A 20897-nucleotide genomic window follows, 5' to 3' on the forward strand; every position below is an offset into this window, starting at 1 on the left:
TTCAGTAAGTATTCTATTATGTGTGATTAATCCCGATTAATTTTTATGAGTTAACTTCAATTAATTGACAGCCCTAGTCTTTATCATAATAAATAAGAGTAATTGCAGTTAAGATAAAAGTCCAGTTGGTAAATAAATTGGTTGACCTAACTCATATGTTGCTGGGCAAAACAAGACCTGTAACACTTAGATTTTGCTATCATTCACTGAAGGGGTTGGAATTAGTACTTGTAATGAACACTAGCCTATGGAGAAGACTATATCGAGATGTAGCAAATAGTGCTGTCTCTTTTCAGTGGCTGGCATGGAGACACCCAAGTTTTATAAGCTGGATTTGAAGAAGCCACCTCTCCAGATTATCAAAAAGCCTTTTCCCTTTACCACCACTGTAGCATTATGGGGGCAGAGCAATTCCATGCACAGTGCTGGTGGGGTAAGTGATTCTCTTTCTTGTTTACAAGATTAAAGAACTAAACATTCTCATTTATTTGGGACAGTCTTTCTATTAAATTTTCTGTTACTATCAAAGGCATCCATCCGCTTCTCTCTACCTGCAGACAGAATAGGGTCTTGTGTTCGCCTGGGAAAATACCCACTATTGCATTTAAGTGACTCTCCAAGAGGCCAAAACTGTCTTTCACTTCCCACCTTGTGCCAGAAACCCCACTTCACCTAAAAATCTGGATAAAGGATGTTTACAGAAACAGGGAAAGCTAGAAGTCCCTATTAAGGATGCCAAAGGAAGTGAAAAGAGGATGTGTTCGCCAAGGGGTTACTGCCAAGTTTTAATCTGCAGCCCTCTTTAGAAGAGCTCAGCCAGTTTACATGGCCATTCTAAAAGACTTAAAGGTGATTGTCTCTACTGAAATGAGATTTCTCAAAGAAAACCAAATGGATGAGTTTAAATCTGGTCACTTTGGTTTGCCATTGGGGCCAGGAACTAAGATTGTAGTATAACTTGGACACAATGCACTATTTAAATAATAAACTTAATGTTATAATGCATTTGTATCACAGTGGTGCCATTCTACTAGGCCTTAAAAGTACATATGTTGGTTAGGCAGTACCTCTCCATTTTCTCAGCATTTGCCATCCTTTCTAGATTTGATAATGAAATTTTTGATTGTTATCCATTGAGATAATTATCCCATCTTCTGTAAGCGCCCTTTTTTATTTTTAGCTTCCTAAGTGAAGAATTTCCTTGTTGTTTTCTGGTTTGTTAAATCTTGTTAAATAATAAAGTAGGTTTGCATATAGATGTGTAGCTAAAAAAAGGATGGAGAACTCAAGAGTAAGGTTTAGAGGGAGAACAGGCTGAGTTCTCATCGAATATTTAAAAGGAAACTATCTTTAACTGTCTATATTTAGCTGTTCAGTTTCCTTAAAAGCTTTTTTTGGTGTGAGACTTATTCTTGCATGTTTAAATAGAGATTAAAAAACTGCATAAAACAGAAATAAAAAAGCAGAAAGGGCTCTATCAGTAAGGCTATAACAGACACAATGAGTCTAAAATGAGATAAGATTATATTGTAGGTATGATTTTCCATCTTTATTTTCATTTTGCATAGGGAGCTATGTTCAAATTCATGTGACAAGCTCTGAACTTTGTGATTTTTGCAGTGAATATTTTTGATTCTTGCAATGAGCAGATATCATTTCTGTATCCTGAAAAAGAAGTCAATGATTACAAATATTTCAGCTGAGATATTAAACTGAGGTCCTTCTTTCTATTCCTTAGAAACTATCCAGGTGGGATTTACAATAATAAAAATTCCAACTATGGCTTCTTTGTTTATTGCATTGCACCTGACAGAATTGCTTGGGCACCACAGGAGGTAAGAACCAAGGGTAATTGAATTATACCCATCAAGCATTAGATAAACAGAAACTTCCAAAAAAAATTCAACTCCACTACCCATGGAGGAAACGCCTAGATAAATGTGCAATATTAAAGTTACCAAATCCAGGCTCAGGTGTACCAACATAATATCCTAAATAATCACATTAGGAGGGGCATTCAGTACATTGGGTTAGTTCAACCTGTTTGAAGTCAGTCCAGTTAGTTGCATTACTATAACAGAGAATAGAATTTGGTCCTAATTTCCCAGCCTGTTCTAAGCATAATCTACCACGTTTGCCAATGCACTCATTGCACTGGTGATGTATAACTTTGTATATTGTTAAGTACTTTGTTCAGTGCTGATAGGAGGAAAGATGCACTTTCTAACCACATTCTAATGTTACTAAATACATAAGTGCAACAAAGCCATGTATTATTTAATTAATCAAAATACACTAAAAAATGTTAAGATTGTGTGACAGAAGGAAAAAGAAGGAAGTTTCTTTATGAGACTGAGGCCATGTCTACATCTAAAATTTTGCAGCGCTGGTTGTTACAGCTGTATTAGTACAGCTGTATAGGGCCAGCGCTGCAGAGTGGCCACTCTTACAGCAACCAGCGCTGCAAGTGGTGTTAGATGTGGCCACACTGCAGCGCTGTTGGGCGGCTTCAAGGGGGGTTCCGGGAACGCGAGAGCAAACCGGGAAAGGAGACCAGCTTCGCCGCGGTTTGCTCTCGCGTTCCCCGAACCACCCTGCAAACCGCAGGGAAGGAGACCTGCTTGCTCGGGGTTCCGGGAACGAGAGAGCAAACCGGGAAAGGAGACCAGCTTCGCCGCGGTTTGCTCTCGCGTTCCCCGAACCACCCTGCAAACCGCAGGGAAGGAGACCTGCTTGCTCGGGGTTCCGGGAACGAGAGAGCAAACCGGGAAAGGAGACCAGCTTCGCCGCGGTTTGCTCTCGCGTTCCCGGAGCCACCCTGCAAACCGCAGGGAAGGAGACCTGCTTGCTCGGGGTTCCGGGAACGAGAGAGCAAACCGGGAAAGGAGACCAGCTTCGTCGCGGTTTGCTCTCGCGTTCCCCGAACCACCCTGCAAACCGCAGGGAAGGAGACCTGCTTGCTCGGGGTTCCGGGAACGAGAGAGCAAACCGGGAAAGGAGACCAGCTTCGCCGCGGTTTGCTCTCGCGTTCCCGGAGCCACCCTGCAAACCGCAGGGAAGGAGACCTGCTTGCTCGGGGTTCCGGGAACGAGAGAGCAAACCGGGAAAGGAGACCAGCTTCGCCGCGGTTTGCTCTCGCGTTCCCCGAACCACCCTGCAAACCGCAGGGAAGGAGACCTGCTTGCTCGGGGTTCCGGGAACGAGAGAGCAAACCGGGAAAGGAGACCAGCTTCGCCGCGGTTTGCTCTCGCGTTCCCGGAGCCACCCTGCAAACTGCAGGGAAGGAGACCTGCTTGCTCGGGGTTCCGGGAACGAGAGAGCAAACCGGGGAAGGAGACCAGCTTGATTACCAGAGGCTTCCTCCTTCCACGGAGGTCAAGAAAAGCGCTGGTAAGTGTCTACATTGGATTACCAGCGCTGGATCACCAGCGCTGGATCCTCTACACCCGAGACAAAACGGGAGTACGGCCAGCGCTGCAAACAGGGAGTTGCAGCGCTGGTGATGCCCTGCAGATGTGTACACCTTCAAAGTTGCAGCGCTGTAACTCCCTCACCAGCGCTGCAACTTTCTGATGTAGACAAGCCCTAAGGCTTTGTCTACGCTGGAACTTCGTCATTTAAAAAACCACCTCCTCAAAGGACAAGTTTCACTGACGAAAAGCACCGGTGTGAACAGCACTTTGTTGGCAGGAGAGCCCTCCTGCCGACAAAGCTTCTGCCACTTGTTGGGAGTGGAAGGTTTTTGTTATCAGAAGAGCTCTCTCCTGATAAACAGCAGCTACACTGCATGCCTTTTAGTTGCTTGGCTGTAGTGGCACAGCCATGTTGTTAAAAGCTGGGTAGTGTAGACAAAGCCTGACTTCAAATGACCTAAGTACAACACAGTGCATTATGGAAATAGCCAAGGAGTCACCCCATTAGGGATAGGTAGAAAAGGTCAATTAGCTTCTGTTACATCTTGAATGTTCTTTGAGTATATTCATTGCTTCGTAAATTTCTTTTAAGTAGAGGAAAAAAACAGAACTCTATATGAGCTTCTCCCATCAGCGTAAATACTTCACGTCCCTGAGAGACGGTAGCAGTGCAGTGAAGCACTCCCATCGACGTAACGCTGTCTACACCAGGAGTTAGGTAGATACAATTGTGTGGTTATACCGACATAAATTTGTAGAATATACCAGGGTGCAAGACCTGATTCTCTTCCCACCAAAGTCTAAGGAAGTTTTATCATTCACTCTAATGGGGGAAAGATTATATTGGGAAAAGATATAATCACAAGCATTAATGCATATTTCACATTTCCCCAAATAATAGTGCAGTTCTAATTTCCTATCATGAGCTCAAAAACGATGAGTCCGGTGGCACCTTAAAGACTAACAGATTTATTTGGGCATAAGCTTTCATGGGTAAAAAACTCATTTCTTCAGATGCATGGAGTGAAAATTACAGATACAGGCATTATATTGACACATGAAGATAAGGGAGTTACCTTATGAGTGGAGAACCAGTGTTGACAAGGCCAATTCAGTCAGGGTGGATGTGGTCCACTCCCCAAAATTGATGAGGAGGTGTCAATACCAAGAAAGGGAAAATTGCGTTTGTAGTGACCCAGCCACTCCTGGTCCCTATTCAAGCCCAAATTAATGGTAAGTTTGCAAATGAATTGTAGCTCTGCAGTTTTTCTTTGAAGTCTGTTTTTGAAGTTTTCTTTGTTGAAGGATGACTACTTTTAAATTTGTTGTTGAATGTCCAGGGAGATTGAAGTGTTCTCCTACTGGCTTTTGTATGTTACCATTCCTGCTGTCTGATTTGTGTCCATTTATCCTTTTACATATAGACTGTCCGGTTTGGCCAATGTACATGACAGAGGGGCATTGCTGGCACATGATGGGATATATCACATTAGAAGATGTGCAGGTGAATCAGCCCCTGATGCTGTGGCTGATGTGGTTGGTTCCTCTGATGGTGTCGCTAGAGTAGATATAGGGACAGAGTAGGCAACGGGGTTTGTTACAGGAAGCTATCATGAGCAGTCACTAGTCATATTGTATAAAGACAAGACACTCCAAATTCATATATCGGCTATCAGTGAAGCTCTGATGGAACTATTCACACTGTTATAACTACAATATCCCAGCCAACTGGCATTCTTTTAATTTATGAAAAGACCTAGTGAATACACTACAGTGGTGACTGATGGATTAATTCATGTGCGTTTGTAAAATTGTACGTCATGATTTGATGTGGCATGAAGGTATTGATAGTGCGCCGAAGACTAAATTTTTTTTAACCTTTTAATTAAAAAAAAACAATAGAGATTTTTGCAAACTTTATTAAATAAATTACAATACATATTGGATTGAAAGTAATATTCTATCTTCCCCACTGCAAAATGTTGATTGCAGATATGTTACTTTTCTATGCCCTTATTCAGCAAGCTACTTAAGCACTTGCCTAATTTCAAGCTAATGAATGTTGCCTTTGGAGTCAGTGACACTACTCACATGCCGAAAATTAGGGACATGTGAAAGTACCTTGCTGAATCAATGCCATGAAAAACTGCATGCTTCCCAAAATACCTTTGTAAAACAGTTCTGCTGTATCATACCTTTGAATCTAGGGTTCTTGATCTAAGAAGTAAAGTTATACAACTGCTGCTAAGCTTTTGACATGACCATATTATTTGTCATTGCAATTACTTGATTTGCTTGCTGTCGCAGGAGTACTGCTTTCTTACACAGATTTTATACTGGCATTTACTAGCTTACGTGCTATTCCTAAAACAGGTGTCTGAAACATAAATTGTAACCTTGACACATTTAAGTTTTGACCGGCACTCTGTTGTTCAGGTTAAACATTTTGTTCTGATAGTTCTTAAAATAGAAAGGGACAAAGCAATCTAACTGCTAGGGTGACTATTGGGCAGGGGCATGTTGGGTAGTATTCCCCATCCCCGCGTGTGCATGGAATGCCCCTGCAGAGTTGTTTTGGAAAGGTTATTGCAACCCAGTGTCTGAAGTAGATTCCTCAGGCCCTTATTCAAGCTCCTCACAAGGAAGAAGATCCATATAGTAGTGGATCATATGATCCTAGCTCCTCCTTCCATTGGCCCAGCCATGTAGCCTCCTCTCTCCCCCTCGACTTAATGAACTGATGAGCAAGGAGCTGTTTTGGAGAGGGACTAACATCACCTTCTTCTCCCCCCCATGCACAGTTTCCCGCCTTTGCACATCAGCAGTGTTCCATTGCCAAAGAGCACTTTGTAAAGTTACCCACACAAACAAATCCTACTAATTAATTTATTAAAACAACTCTATTTAGTTATCTAGTTATGCCAACTGCCTTGCACTAGACAAAGAGGCAGCTGCAGGCCACTGCACCAACTCATCAACTCCCCTCAGTAACAGCAGAGCTGAGCACTCCTATCTAAGGCATCATAAACTTTTTTTTCTGAGGGGGAGAAATAAGGACTCTTTCTTTCTGCTCCTCCCCACCTCTTTCAGGGACTCAGGGCAATAAGAGGAACTAGGAGACAAAAGGAGAAAAAGGATTTGAATGGAGAGGTGAGGGAACTCACAGGGAAAGCAGATAAGAGAGAAGATGCTGTGGGGAAAGATAGAGGGGAGTGAGGAGATAGAATAAGTCCAAGAAGGAAAGAAAGAGATAAAGAAATGAAAGGGGACTGGGTTGGGGGGGAGCAAGAGTAAACACCACCACCACCCCTGCTCAGTTGATTTTTACTGTAACGTTATTTTGTATTTCCCTGGTGGATGTCCTACATATCTGCATTGAGGAGAAAACAGTGGGCTGGCTATTTTAAGAACTCATGTTTAATTAACATTGCTGGCTCTCTACTCTGGATTCCGTTGTTAAATGCTGGGATTGCTTTGATGGCTAGCTATGCTTATATTACTTCTGATTTATATGTGGGGCTGTGGGAGGGATGTTGTTTTGTTCTTTGTTTTTTAATCTTTTCCTCCCCAGGATAATACCGTGGACAAATTCAATCCATAAACCCTGTGTGACACCACTGACTTCAATGTGGCTGCATGGAGTGCTAAATCAGTGCATGGTCTGGTCCTCCATGTTACTGGGCTGAGTTTTATACAAATTTTGCTGTTAGTTACATGGATGTAACTGCACATAGCAACCTCATTAACTGTATGATTTTTATTATATTTACCATCACCCTTCCTCCCCCCACCCCTATTGTCTATTAACCTTTGTCACGCTGCAAATTAGACTGTAAGGTCTCAAGGAAAGAGGCCATCTCTTCCTATTTTTTGTACAGTTTTTTTGGGCATGACCTTACTGGGCTCCCTGACAATACAAATATAATAATGGTGTGTGGGGGGGTCTCTCTCTCTGTCTCATGCCCTGTTTTTTTCTTTTGCTTTCTTTTAGTCCAGGGATCGGCAACTTTTGGCACAGGGCCCATCAGGGAATTCCGCTGATGGGCTGGGATGGTTTGTTTTCCTGCACTATCTGCAGGTTTGACTGATTGCAGTTCCCACTGTCTGCAGTTCACCGCTCCAGGCTAATGGGGCTGTGGGAAGTGGTGGCCAGCACATTCCTTGGCCCACGCCGCAGCCTCCATTGACCTGGAGCAGCGAACTGCAGCCAATGAGAGCTGCTATCAGTCGAACCTGCGGACGCTGCAGGAAAACAAACCATCCCAGCCCATTGGCGGATTTCCCTGACGGGCCCTGTGCCAAAGGTTGCTGATTCCTGTTTTAATCTGTGGCCCCACTCATCTCCTTTCCCTCCTTTTGCTTGGAATTTACTCTAGCCTCATCTCCTTACACTTCTTTTTCAGTCTCCACAGTGCTTGCAGCTGAGGAAGAAAATGTTCTGCAGGGGTCCAGTGCTGTAGTTTGTGACACTAAGTAGTGTTATTCTAAGCAGTTGCATACAGTTTCTACAATTGTGATAACAACACTAGTGTTCTGAAACATCCAGGCAAAGATATAGCACTGGAGCACAGTCTGATCTGTAGGAATTGTTTTGTAAATGAATGATAGAAATTAAAGGTGGAAATGATCAATATAAACCCATTTTGTGAAAGTGGATAAGTTACTCAGGTAAATCCATTCAGTTTCTGATGCATTTCTCTCTCGAGGAGGTGCTAGTGGACATTTGAAGGGGACAGATGGTGGTACCTCCAAACCACTCTGTGCCCACGGATCCGTAGAGAATTCCCATCTTTGTAGATGCCCCAAGAGCCAAAACCAGTACCACAGAGCTCAGGCAATCTTCCCACATGCTATTGTGTTTCTTTTGGACTCCAGTCCCCACCTCCATGACAACATGGCTCATACACATGCTGTGCTGCTACTGGTGGCCTGTCTGTGGTTCAACCTACCCCTCAATCCCCAGTGTGGGGGTGGGGGTGGAAGCCACAGAATGCATCAACAGCATTAACCCTGAACACAATATTGGATTGATGCCAGACACTCCACAGGTTTACCCACTGATAATGCTGCGTAATGATTAGGTCCTTTGATCCAAGAGTGCGATATATATGGGCTTTCACCCTCTCAGGGGGACAGCAGTTAATACTTATTTGAGCTTGTTTGATCTCTTCCATACCATGCACCAAAGGAGATAATACAACCTTGGGAGAGGGCTAAAACATAGAAGCATCTCGGTAATGCAGGATTTTAACACATTGACAAACCTGAAACTTCTGTTAATCTGTACAGCTGTGAAATTCTCTACCCAGTTTATAAAATGAATGGTTCAGATTACCATTGTGATACAATGAATGATATTGATTTTGATTATCATGGAAGATACTAAGTTTTGTTTAGTGTACAGTACTTCAAATATTTGTAAGATAGTGATTAAATCGCAATCAGTTTTTTCAATGGTTATTGCAGATATGCAAACAATGGTAATGGATTATTAGCAAATCTCAGTTGTTGGCATCAGAAGATTTTGTGTAGTTAGTTAGTGTGACTTTCTTCAATAGTTTCCAATGCATTAAAAATCTATTGATTTTTATACCTTCATTTTAATTTAATGCATCAGATTTTCCACCTCAAGATAAAAATGTTAGAGAATATTTCTCCTATGGATTTGATGCTGCTTTTTAAGCAAAAATCTTGTACACAGACATCAAGCCATATCTGTGATCGAGCCAAAATATTTGTTATAAAATATTTATAAAAATATAAATTAAAAAAACCAGAACGATTATGTCCACAGAGGTTTTGTTTATTTCAGTAGCCCAGATAACCTGCCTACCTTCTCCTTCAAATCCTTCCTGAAAATGCATTTCTACAAAGCCTATAAAACTGACCTCTGCTAGCTACTTAAACTTTTCCAAAATCATTTAGTAACTACCTACTATTTGGGTTTGATCTGTTTTGTCTACAAGTGAAGTAGACTGTAAGCTGCTTAGGATAGATAGTGTCTTATTTTTTTATAAAGTGTAAACTGTGTTATATTGTTGCCCCATAAATACATTCAAAATAATAATAAGCCTACATTGTTTGACTAAAATATGCCCTATGTCAACTGAGGCATGGAAAAGGTTAAGTAAGCAAGCATTTATTTCCATTTGTTTTTTGCCCAGGTTCCCCATTGGGTTTTTTCCCATATTCTCCCATCTCCAATACAATTGGATCATTTTCACCAAGTGAGGTCTTTGTTAGAAGCACAATACAAACGTCAGAATGGGAGGTGTCCTTAAGCATACATTACCCAGGAATCTAAAATTGGGTGACAGTTTTCTGTTCTATGCAGCTCACAAGAACCTAGAATATTAATATAATGGGAACTCTGTTTATACAGGTTTTAGTATTGAGAGTAAAGCTGGTCAAAAAAATTTGAATTTTATACATTTTGATGAAAAATAGGAACACATTTTTGCAAAATTGTTTGCAGAAATCTTCCCAGTTGTTCACTAGTTTTAATTCAGAGATACTGTTGACATGATAAGCATTTCACATGTGTTTCTCTGTGCAAGTGAAAGGGAGCTGGTGGCTGCTCAGCCGTTTTGGAAATTGGGCAACTTATTTAAGAATCTAAATATGGACATTTGATCCTAACTTTAGGCACCATTGTTTTAAACATTATCCTTTATTTGCAAATTTGTTTTGTTAGTCACTCTTCATCATATGCACAACCTATTAGGCCAAGGCCAACCTGGAACTGATCCCTAATCCCTAATATTTTATTCCATGTATTGTGGGAGTCCCTACTGTTGCTCTCCTCCAACCACTCAAATTTGCATATACTTTCCTTGAATAGAGGATGAGCAGGCATTTCAAATCAATTTGTTGCTGTTGCTTCTTTGGACGATTCTGTATGATAACTCTGTTCCGCAGTATACAATTAAGTATAATCTAAACACAGTATTATGAACTTATATACACCACTAGCTATGTATTTGTTCTTTCTCATCTCTCACATATAGTATATCATTCCTGCTCTCCTGGCGTCCAGTCCTGAGCACCGTGAGTTCCTATTGACTTCAATAGGAGCTGAAGATACTCAGCTCCTTACAGAATCTGAACTGTACTGTGATATTCAAAATATTTGCCTTACTAGGCTTGTTATAAATCAGTGGGAGTGTAAATATTTAATACTGTCTACTGAGTGCTAACAAGCTTCCTACCTGACATTATGGATGTGTCAAATTCTATGGTTGTAATAATTACACACTAGGTTTGGTTAGCCCTCACTAGATGATAGTCCTATGGCAAGAAGGCACGTGCTTGCAAGGTCAAGGATCACAATCCTGGATTTTTCATGCCCTTCTGAACATTGTTTCCATTATGAGAAATTGTCTAACAATTATAACAATAAAGCCCTAATGTAATGTAAGATCTCTTTTCAGATTAAAAAGAAAATTAGAGTGAGTTGTTTTCATGCACGTGTTTGATGCTGAAATGTACACGCTGGGCTTAAAGCCATTCACATCCTCTTGCATGAGCACCTGCAGTACCAGATTTAATTTGTTAATCAGGAGTAAACCCCAAAGGCCTCCATCATGCAATTAAAATTTAATATGCATGTGAAATTTTTGATCTAAGCCAGGTTTAGAAATAGAGCCTTGATTTTAAAAATAGGCATTTCACATCTAAGGGAGTTGATATTACGATCAGTAAAATGAATGAAGTTCCCAAGAGTAACTAGTTTATACAATATTTATTTCTGCATTTCTTTTGAATGATTTTGTACCATTTTGATGCAGAGTTGTATAGACCATTAGTTTCTTAATCCTCTAGGACCTGTACTTCACTGAAACTGGGACTGTCTGAGCAAACTTACTTATCTAAGCAAACTTATTTAGCTTTGGAATGATGGCTGAGAAGTAACCTTGAAGGGAAGAAATGGTAATTGACTCAACTTGCTGGGTACAGTATTCCTCTCCATATAATACTTTTGGGGCACTAAACCCTTGTGGAATTCCAAATGAGATACTTAGATGTAGCAGTTTTCACATTGTGCATTGCCGCTGGGAAAATACTGGACTGGAGCCTGATCCTGCTTTCCTCGAACGCTCAATATCGCAACTAATTTGTTTTGGGGGGATATCAGTCTGCACATGGAATGCAGGATCATCTCCCTACCATGTAGTAAATGACTATATCAGAGACTGTAGCTGATTTCTAACAGACCTAGGCCCATCATAGTTGTACCAAGTAATGAACATATTGATATCTTGAATGTAAATGAAACATTTTTAAAATTACTTGTTTACAGGACAGGAATGAAAAGAAGAGTAGGTTATTTAAATAGTGCTGGACACTTAGAAAACCACTGGAGAGCAGTCATTAATGAACAAATTTTAAAATTGAAGGAATGTTTAGGGCATCCCTTGTCACACAGTATGAAGGTAGCCTGTTCATGATTGGTCTAATCTTTTTGAATGCCATTTTGTGCAAACCAAAAGGGGACACTGACCTCACAAAACAGTGTGGTCACAGGGAAAATGGCAGCATGATATGCTTCCTAAGAGTATGCACCGTTCTATTCTACAAAACAGAAATGGCATCCAGAGGAAAGTAGCTCATGGCCTTTTCTGCAAAGCAAAGGTAAATTCACTTTGTACTTTTTTTAGCTTTCTAGACTTGTTTTCCATACAGTCTAGACCAGTACTTTCTGGTTTGCCTGTGAAGTGCTATAATCTGGAACTGTGGTCACTCCTAGCATCGTGTTGCTTTGGAGTAGGATTGCTAGTTTAATAAAGTGTTGCTAGTTTTACAGGAGAATATCAGCTTGTTTGGATGTTTGGTTTTATGACTATGGAGCACAATGTTTGACTCTCCCTTCTTTGCTGCACGTGTTTGATGAGCATAATGTTGAATTAGCTGTTTGTCTATCTAATAATGCACAACTTTGGATTTATCTTTTGAGCCTGTGCATTTTATAGAACTAAATGAGAAAATATCTAGACTAAAGGGAAAATATAGTTTCATGATTAAATAAAATACGAGACCCCTGGACATAACCAGTAAAAACTTTAGCAATTACCAGAAATCTTATAAGATATGACTAGAAGAATTCAAGGTGCTTTACCGTGAAGTTATGGTGATAAGGGTACCAAATCCTGGCAGTGAAGCATTTTGAACAAGTTATAGCTCCAGAAAGTTTGACCTACATTTATAGAAAAACATCCCAATAATTAAGCCTAGCTTATAATTATATCAAGATCAGAAACTAATGCTTCTACATTCACATCTGGGCGTGTTTGAGAGGTGATTTAAAAAAAAGCAGTTAAGAACTGCATGGACATTCTAATCAGAAACTAAATTTGATTTCATAATTGACCCTAGATTGTAAATGTTACATATCACTATCATTAGGGAGTGGGGAATTAATAAGTAAACACTAAGGGCCTGATTCAACTCCTATTAAAGTCAATTGAAAGCTCCCATTGACTTCAGTGGCCATAAGATCAGGTCCTGCCTCAAAATAAACACTGGTAAAAAAGGAAAGGCTGAAATATGTCTTAGAAAAATGTAAAAACATGCTTGTGTCCCATTAGACTAGGTGAATATGAAATGTGAACAGTCCACTAAAAGAAAGAGAAGGCATTGTTTACCTGAATGCAGTATAGTCTGTATTTGTGGCTCCTGGATACCCAATACACAACAGATGGCACATCGCAATAGCAGTGAGCTTGGATGTGGGAGGTCCCTAAGCAAGAAGCTAGAATAAGGTTGCAGGTAATATGTTAAACATGCATACACATCATACAGGTTTAGAAGATATTGGGACTGGCGTCTTGTATCGTGTTACAGCTGGGGCCTCTAGCTATTAATACAAAACAAATACTAAATATGTCATTAATTGATGTTAATGGTGCAAACTGGTCTTTTTTCAGGAAAATATTTTTTCCCAATATATGACTGAATTTTTGAAACAATGTTAGGGTAAAAGGCATAGAGGCTGAGGTGTAAAGAAGATTGAAATGGAGAAGCTCAATTACAGGTGTTTAATAACTTTTAGGGGGGGAATGCAGATGTTTGATTTGATCTATTTATTTAGCTGGAAAATAGTTTTCCTATTTCTAGCATAGAATAATCGGTGGCGGTTGACATGGTATGAACACTCTGCTGTTCTATACATGTAAAATAATTATTTGTCTGTTTTTCTTCCATTCATTGAGATGATTCTAGGTTTTTTTGTTTCTACTCATATATAAGTTATTGCTGCTTTGCTTGTGCTGGTTATTGGTTTGCTTGTTTCTCAGAGCCAAATTTCTCAAAGCCAAAATTGTTCCCTGAAACTCAGAAAACAGATTGCTGTATTCATCAAGGATTAACAACGTGGCTAGACCATTAATCCACCGGAAAATAAATTTAGTAATCAAATAATTTTATTTGGGTGGAGAACAAAAAGTTAGCATAAGAGAGTAAGGAGTAAAAACAGTAAACCAGAAAATATTAGTCTAAATAAATGTGTTGAAAAATAATAGCAATCTCTTATCACTGTTGCCACTAAAATAAGATCTCCAGGCCTCCCACTCTACTACTCAATTAAAGTTTTTCCATAATCCCAAAATCTTAAATAGGACTCACCAACCTTATTAAAATGTAGTTATTTTGCATCATAGATCTAAAACCTCCAAAATTTCTTATTCTTACCACTCCTTCCAGCAGAGAGAGAGTCAATTCTGCCCCTAGCAATACCTCCCCCTTGACATTTGGGAAGCTCTGGTCTCCAGGCCAAAGTCTGCTCTCAGTTGTGTCAGCAAAACTGAAGGGCAGAAGTTGGGCCTCTTTCCCTGTTAATGTGGCTGCTTGGTGCTGAGTTCCCTCGATGCTAAGTCTGAGGTTCAACATTGGCAAGTTCATCCTTTATTAGTTCTACTCATATTGTGTTATATCCTGTTCCCATTCAAGTCACAGGCAAAACTTTGATTAACGTCAGTGCTGAAGGATCAAGCCCAAACACAGAGCCTATGAGATCATTACAAGCATACAAATGCTATGTATTACACAGATATCAATTACTGCCAGTACAACAACCTGTGGATCTTCTGTGCTGTTCTCCATCCATTTTGGCATTGGCATCATGAAAATTAATAGTATTAGTCTTTCCTACAACTTCCCTGTGTCACATTTATTCCATTCATTTTATGTAGTGTTCCCCTCTTGGGAAAGTGGAATTGTGTGGAAGATCATTTTTTTTCTTTAGTAAAAATTGTAAGATGGCATATTGGTCTGATATGGAACATGTACTTTTAAAAAGCAGTCTCACAGGTTTCTTCTGCATTCACAGCACTGCCAATATTTTATGGAGCATTTCTTGGGACTATCTAAAAGCAGAGCCTAGTGACTCTAGTCAGCGCAGCTCAACTTTCTCCACACTTCTTTAAAAGAACATTATTAAGTTTGAAAAGTCAAGCACTCAAAAGTTAGGAAACACCAGAATTCAGATGGCATGTGAAACCTTAGTTAACTCCCCTTGTGTTTATGCATTACAATGCAGTCTTTAATTGCATGATGGCATACTGTGTTTTCCACAGAACTCCCTGCTCATTCAGTGCACACAGTGGAAGGTGCTCAATTAATGAACAGCTATTTAATATTTTGTTTTTTCAGCATTTGTTCGGAGTATAGCCACAGGGCTTATTTACTGCACAACGTTCTCTCCTCTCCCACCAGCCTCCTTGCCCAGCCTCCCCTCTGGCTCCTGCCCCCATGAAGTCTAGCTCTTGAGAATTCTGAATTCAAACCAGCACAGGCTGACAAACTGCTTGCTCTCACTTCTGTTGCCAGACCTAAGCCCAGCCAATAGGAGACCAGAGCTGCAATTATAGGCAGAATTCTGCTCAGCCCCTGGCTGGAGCATGCCCAGTGCAGACAGAATCATTTGGGGATTTAGTGACTAAAAATCTACGCATGTTCTACTGAGCACATGCAAACTGATTTTTCAAGAGCCTGTTAATTTGGACAAATTTGGACTGATTTTCACAAGGAAACCAAAAGGCAAGCCCTCAATGCAGAAATCCTCCTGCTGCCAAATTTCAAGCCCCAGCTCCAAAGTCCGGAGATGCTAGCACATTTTTTTTCAAAGAAAAGATCAGAGTTTTTCCCTAGTCTTGTTCTTGGAAGTGGCTGAACCATTGTAACTGAAGGGTTTTTTGGGGGAAAAAAATCAGCCTGCAGAAGAAACCAGCATGGAAAATTTCAGCCCAAATAGTTAGTTTGGCAAAGTTATGGGCAAATGAAACAGAGCCTTATAATAGGAAGTGACTCGGCCCCACCTGTTATTTATATAGTGTTGTATTTACACACTTATAGCATTCTGCAAACAATCTTCCAATGGGTCATGGACAGATTTTGTGAGCAAAGACCAACAGACGGAATGGATTTTATATTTTCCTTCTCTTTCTATTCAAACTTTCTCCTTTCATGCTGTCGCTGAAATTAATAGGACCTCTGCCACAGGCGTCAGCACAAGCAGACCTTTGGATGGCATTAGATCCTCAGTCAAAAAGAGGAAACAACTTCAGAAATCAACAAGAGAGAGGCAACTAGAAAACTAGGTACAAAACTTATAAAAACAGTGTATCTTAATCTTTTGAATAAGGCCGTTTATTCCAGCTTCTGTTATTAATGGGCGTCATGTGCCTGAATTGAATACAGTTAAAATACAAAAAAAACCCAAATGCTGTTCTGAGCCAAATAATGTCCACATTTCTGCATCTCTGCATGTGTTTTGAGATTTAGTATTTCCCTATGAACACTTAAAGAATGGGATTAGCAGGAGAAAATGCTTTTTTCAATGTTATAATTAATGTAATTATATTAAAAGAAGTGGAGCACAATGTTGAGAATTGCAGCAGTGCAAAGGGCCTGTTGCTGCATTGGTATTTTCATTTTAAAGCTGATTTTCAGTTGTAGTTTAACAGTATGGTACTTGCTTATATGCTGAAAAACTTGACTAAAACGTTGTCCCAAACACATCTGTGTTAGCAAATTTACTTTTGCTTTTGATAAATTCTTTTAGTAAATTGGCTTTAAAAAAAATATAGAAAGATAAGAGAACACATTGGGTTGTTTGGTGCATTATTAGTTCTACCAATTATTAGTATTGCCCATAGTCCTCAGCTTTTTTAAAAAATATCCTTGCCTCATTGAAGTCAATAGCTAATATTCCATTTACTGCCATGATGCCAGGATTTCATCCCTTATAATCAATGATCTGCCACAATTTCTTTTACGGAATTTTGGTTCCATGTTTTACTTATCATTGTTCTTAATTTGCAGTGTGGTTGTAGCAATATTGCTCCCAGAGAGACAAGGTGGGTGAGGTTTTATTGAACCAACTTCTGTTTGTGAAAGAGACAAGCTTTCCAGCTTCTACAGAGCTTTTCTTTTTCATGCTTTCCTACATTGTATAATCTTCTGGACAATGAACACCTATTATTGTAGGTTTTGTAAATTACTGATTGTGATCTGGGGACCTCTTGATATCAACTATTAACAGTGCATTAGGGTTACAGGGATCCCCCCGGTCTGGAATTTACATTCTAGTTCACAAAAGAGCGTCACATAAGGTCTCTTAATGAAAGCCTGTGTCATACATCTCTCCATCATTAAGATGACCAGTATGTTCAGGTGATATTTAAAGCGTTTTATATGTACAAAAATTATGTTCATGAAACAAGGAAGGTGACGTTTTAGAATGGTTCCACCAGACATAGGTAAGGAATGTTTAGCTGTCTGGCTACATGAAAGTGAAGTATTGCAAGCTTTACAGCAGAGACACATTTACATACTGAGTCAAATGCTAATGGAGGGATGTGAAATCAATGAAAAAAGCTCACAGGAAAAAATGAGCTGTGCAGAATGATATCCTGTTCTCAAACTAAAACAATAGTTTGACAGACTATATCCGGTGATGAGCTGCCAAAATATTAACAACTGATTCCCTCCTCCTCACCCCACGGGGGGTGTGCCCACCCCAGGACTCCTGCCCCGCCCCCCGGGGACTCCTGCCCCATCCAACCTCCCATGTTCCTTGACAGCCCACCCCCAGGACCCCTGCCCCATCCACCCCCCTTCCCTGTCCCCTAACTGCCCTCTGCCACCCCATCCAAACCCTCCTCTTATTCCTGATGACCCCCCGGAACCCCTGCCGCATCCAACCACCCCTTCTCTCTGTCCCAACTGCCTCTGGAACTCCTGCCCCTGACTCACTCTCACTGCCCCATCCAACCCCTGCTCCTTCCTGACTGCCTCCCCGAAACCCTTGCCCCCATTCAATTCCCCTGTTCCCTGCTCTCTGACTACACCAAGTCCCAACCCTAATCCACCCCCTGCCCTCTATGCAACACCTCCTCCCTGCCCCCCTTACCACGCTGCCTGGAGCCATGCCGCCCGGCCGGCCGGAGTTGGGGCCAGGATGTGGCCCCGAGCCGCGCCATCCACCCAACCGGAGTTGGGGCCAGAGCCGCGCTGCCCAGCCGGAGTCGGGGTCGGGGTCCGGCCCGGAGCCACGCCGCCCAGCCGGGGTCAGGATCGGGGGTCGGAGACGCACGGTGCCTAGAGCCCTCCTCGTACCCCCTGTCCCAGCTCACCTGCAGGAAGCTGCTGCTTCCTTCTCCGCCCTCCCAGGCTTCCCACGCTAACGGCTTCCTGCCAATCAGCTCGGAGGGGGAGCCTTCGGAGGAGGAGGCAGAGGCAGAGCTGGAGCCAGGTGAGCTGGGGCCGGGGGCAAGGCAGGCAGGTAGCTGCTGGAGCTTTTGTTAAATTTAAAAGCCCTTTACAACCGGTTCTAAAAGGGTTTCTAAATTTAACAACTGGTTCCTGCGAACCGATGGGAACCAGCTCCAGCTCACCAGTGACTGTATCTAGGTGGTGCAAAGGAACCCCCAGTTATTACTTCAGTCTGTGAAGACAAGCTGCCAGCAGGCTTGATCTCAGAAGCAAGGGTCTCAACTAAATTGGTTGAAAATGCTGGGGAAAGGACTTGGGCTAAGCTGTCTTGTAGGAAATAGGGGAATACTCTGTTAGTCGCTAGAAAACATGTTATGATTTTGTTTTATATGTAACCATTTGTTACCAATATTCTGACTCTCTATCACTTGAATTTCTGTTTGATAATAAACTTATCATTTTCTCTATATCTAAGTGTTGTGTGTTAAATAAAGTGGTGATACCGAGTGGAATTTTACAACCTGGTGTACACTATTCCTTAGGGATTAGCAGAACTAAGAGTTCTGTATGTGCTCAGTAGACCAGGGATTGAGCACTCTCGAGGGAAGATAGTCTCTCTAGTTGCAATAAGACCTCACATGTGACCTCCAGTGTATGATGTAAATGTCTTTTGAGAATAATAATCTTCATACTTGCAATATAGAAGTCAATCTACATGTTTATTTGCTAGTTTTAAAGATGCATGAGAATAAACTAGTTGAATATAAACTCATACATTTGTAAAGTACTTGAAGGATTATGAGGTGCTCAGATGCTACAGCAATGGATGCTATATTGGTATCTAAAATAGATTGATTCTGATTTACCTGCTTGATTGCAGGCCCTATCCAAAGCCCATTAAAAAGTCAACAGTATCTTTTCAGCGACTTCTCTTTACTGCTGCATCTGCTTTGCTTACCTTTAGGTAGAACAATCAGGAAGAAGGAGTAAGAGTATGTGGCATCAGGGTTCCATTTGGAAGATCTTAAAACTATCTTTGTTAGGATGAAAAATTAGATTTGGATTTTTTTTTTAGCATTTTAGAAACTCTTTACTTGAGAAATACCAGAAGGATGACTTCTCTAAATATTAATACAATTGCAATATTGTAGCTGGAGTCTTTACAATTTATTAAGGTAACATCATCCAAGAAAGGCTTGAGATACAAACAGGAAAACAGATTTAAGTTTCAGAAGTAGAAAAGTTTGGGGATAATTTAAGGAAAAGCAATGGAGTTAAATGTGAAAAGTGAATGAGAGTTTTAAATGGCACCATATTAGTCGTCATATTATTCATGCTCATTTTTCAAGAGACTATTTTAATAAGACATGAATTCTGGATCTGTGTGAGTAGGAGAATCCAAGTAAGTGACATTATAAACATAGAATTTTTATGGTAACTAAACCCAATAAAACCTTTATTTTAAAGGTACACCTTAGAATTGAACCATTTCATCTTTAAAGAAAAATAAGTGTCTTATTTCTGATACATGAAAATAAAGTTTGGTGTTAATAGAAATTAGAGTTTTCCTCTGAGACTGGCTGTTAAAAAAATATGGAGAGACACAAAGGAAGAAGGAACAAAAGAAAAAAGAAAAATAAATATTTTTTTCCATATTTATTTTGCAGGAAATATATTTGTTGTAAGCTTGGCCATTGCAGACTTGGTAGTGGCGATCTACCCATACCCACTGGTCCTGACATCTGTATTTCATAATGGATGGAATCTGGGCTACCTCCACTGCCAGATTAGTGGTTTCCTGATGGGCCTAAGTGTTATTGGATCAATATTCAACATTACAGGCATTGCTATTAATCGATATTGCTACATCTGCCACAGCCTCAAGTATGACAAGCTATATAGTGACAAGAATGCTCTGTGCTATGTCATTCTCATCTGGATCCTGACATTTGTTGCTATTGTTCCCAATCTGTTTGTTGGCTCTCTACAATATGATCCACGGATCTACTCGTGCACATTTGCACAATCTGTGAGCTCACCGTATACAATAGCAGTGGTGTTTTTTCATTTCATGCTTCCCATAGCCATAGTTACTTTCTGTTACTTGAGAATATGGATCCTTGTTATTCAGGTAAGGCGAAGGGTTAAACCTGACAACAAGCCCAGGCTCAAGCCACATGACTTTAGGAACTTTGTCACCATGTTTGTGGTATTTGTACTGTTTGCGATCTGCTGGGCTCCTTTGAACTTCATAGGCCTGGCTGTGGCTGTTGACCCAGACACAATAATCCCCAGGATTCCAGAGTGGTTGTTTGTATCCAGTTACTACATGGCATATTTCAACAGCTGCCTTAATGCCATCATATATGGACTCCTGAACCAGAATTTCAGAAGAGAATACAAGAGAATTATTGTCACAATTTGTACAGCAAAGGTTTTCTTTCAGGATAGTTCTAACGATGCAGCAGATAGGATGAAAACCAAACCCTCACCACTGATTACGAACAACAATCAAGTGAAGGTAGACTCTGTGTGAAAATGGGGCCCTCGCCATTGCCGATCTACAACATTCAAGCACTAGATCTGTTTTATTAGCCACACAGTTGAAGTGCTGTAGTGAAATACTAGTCCTATATGAAAGGTACTTGGACAATGTTCTGTGTACAGTATTTGTGAGCCAAAGTAACACAGCCTTGACATAAAGAGCCTCCTGTTATAAAACATATCTTTCAAATAATGACTCACTTATATGCTTACGATTTTACAGGGTTACAG

The 20897-nt window shown here is 40.7% G+C and overlaps 1 protein-coding gene across 1 annotated transcript in view; it reads left to right on the forward strand.

The window, feature by feature from the left end:
* The window catches only part of MTNR1A (melatonin receptor 1A), a 105438-nt gene extending 84749 nt beyond the window's left edge, over window positions 1–20689 (forward strand). The window contains exon 2 of the mRNA XM_030563824.1: window positions 19790–20689. Coding sequence (XP_030419684.1) covers window positions 19790–20658 — 869 coding nt within the window. The 3' untranslated portion in view covers window positions 20659–20689. The remainder of the gene's footprint in view (window positions 1–19789) is intronic.
* The last annotated feature ends 208 nt before the right edge of the window (window positions 20690–20897 follow it).

This window comes from Gopherus evgoodei, chromosome 5 (genome assembly GCF_007399415.2).
Source record: "Gopherus evgoodei ecotype Sinaloan lineage chromosome 5, rGopEvg1_v1.p, whole genome shotgun sequence".
Lineage (NCBI taxonomy): Eukaryota > Metazoa > Chordata > Testudines > Testudinidae > Gopherus > Gopherus evgoodei.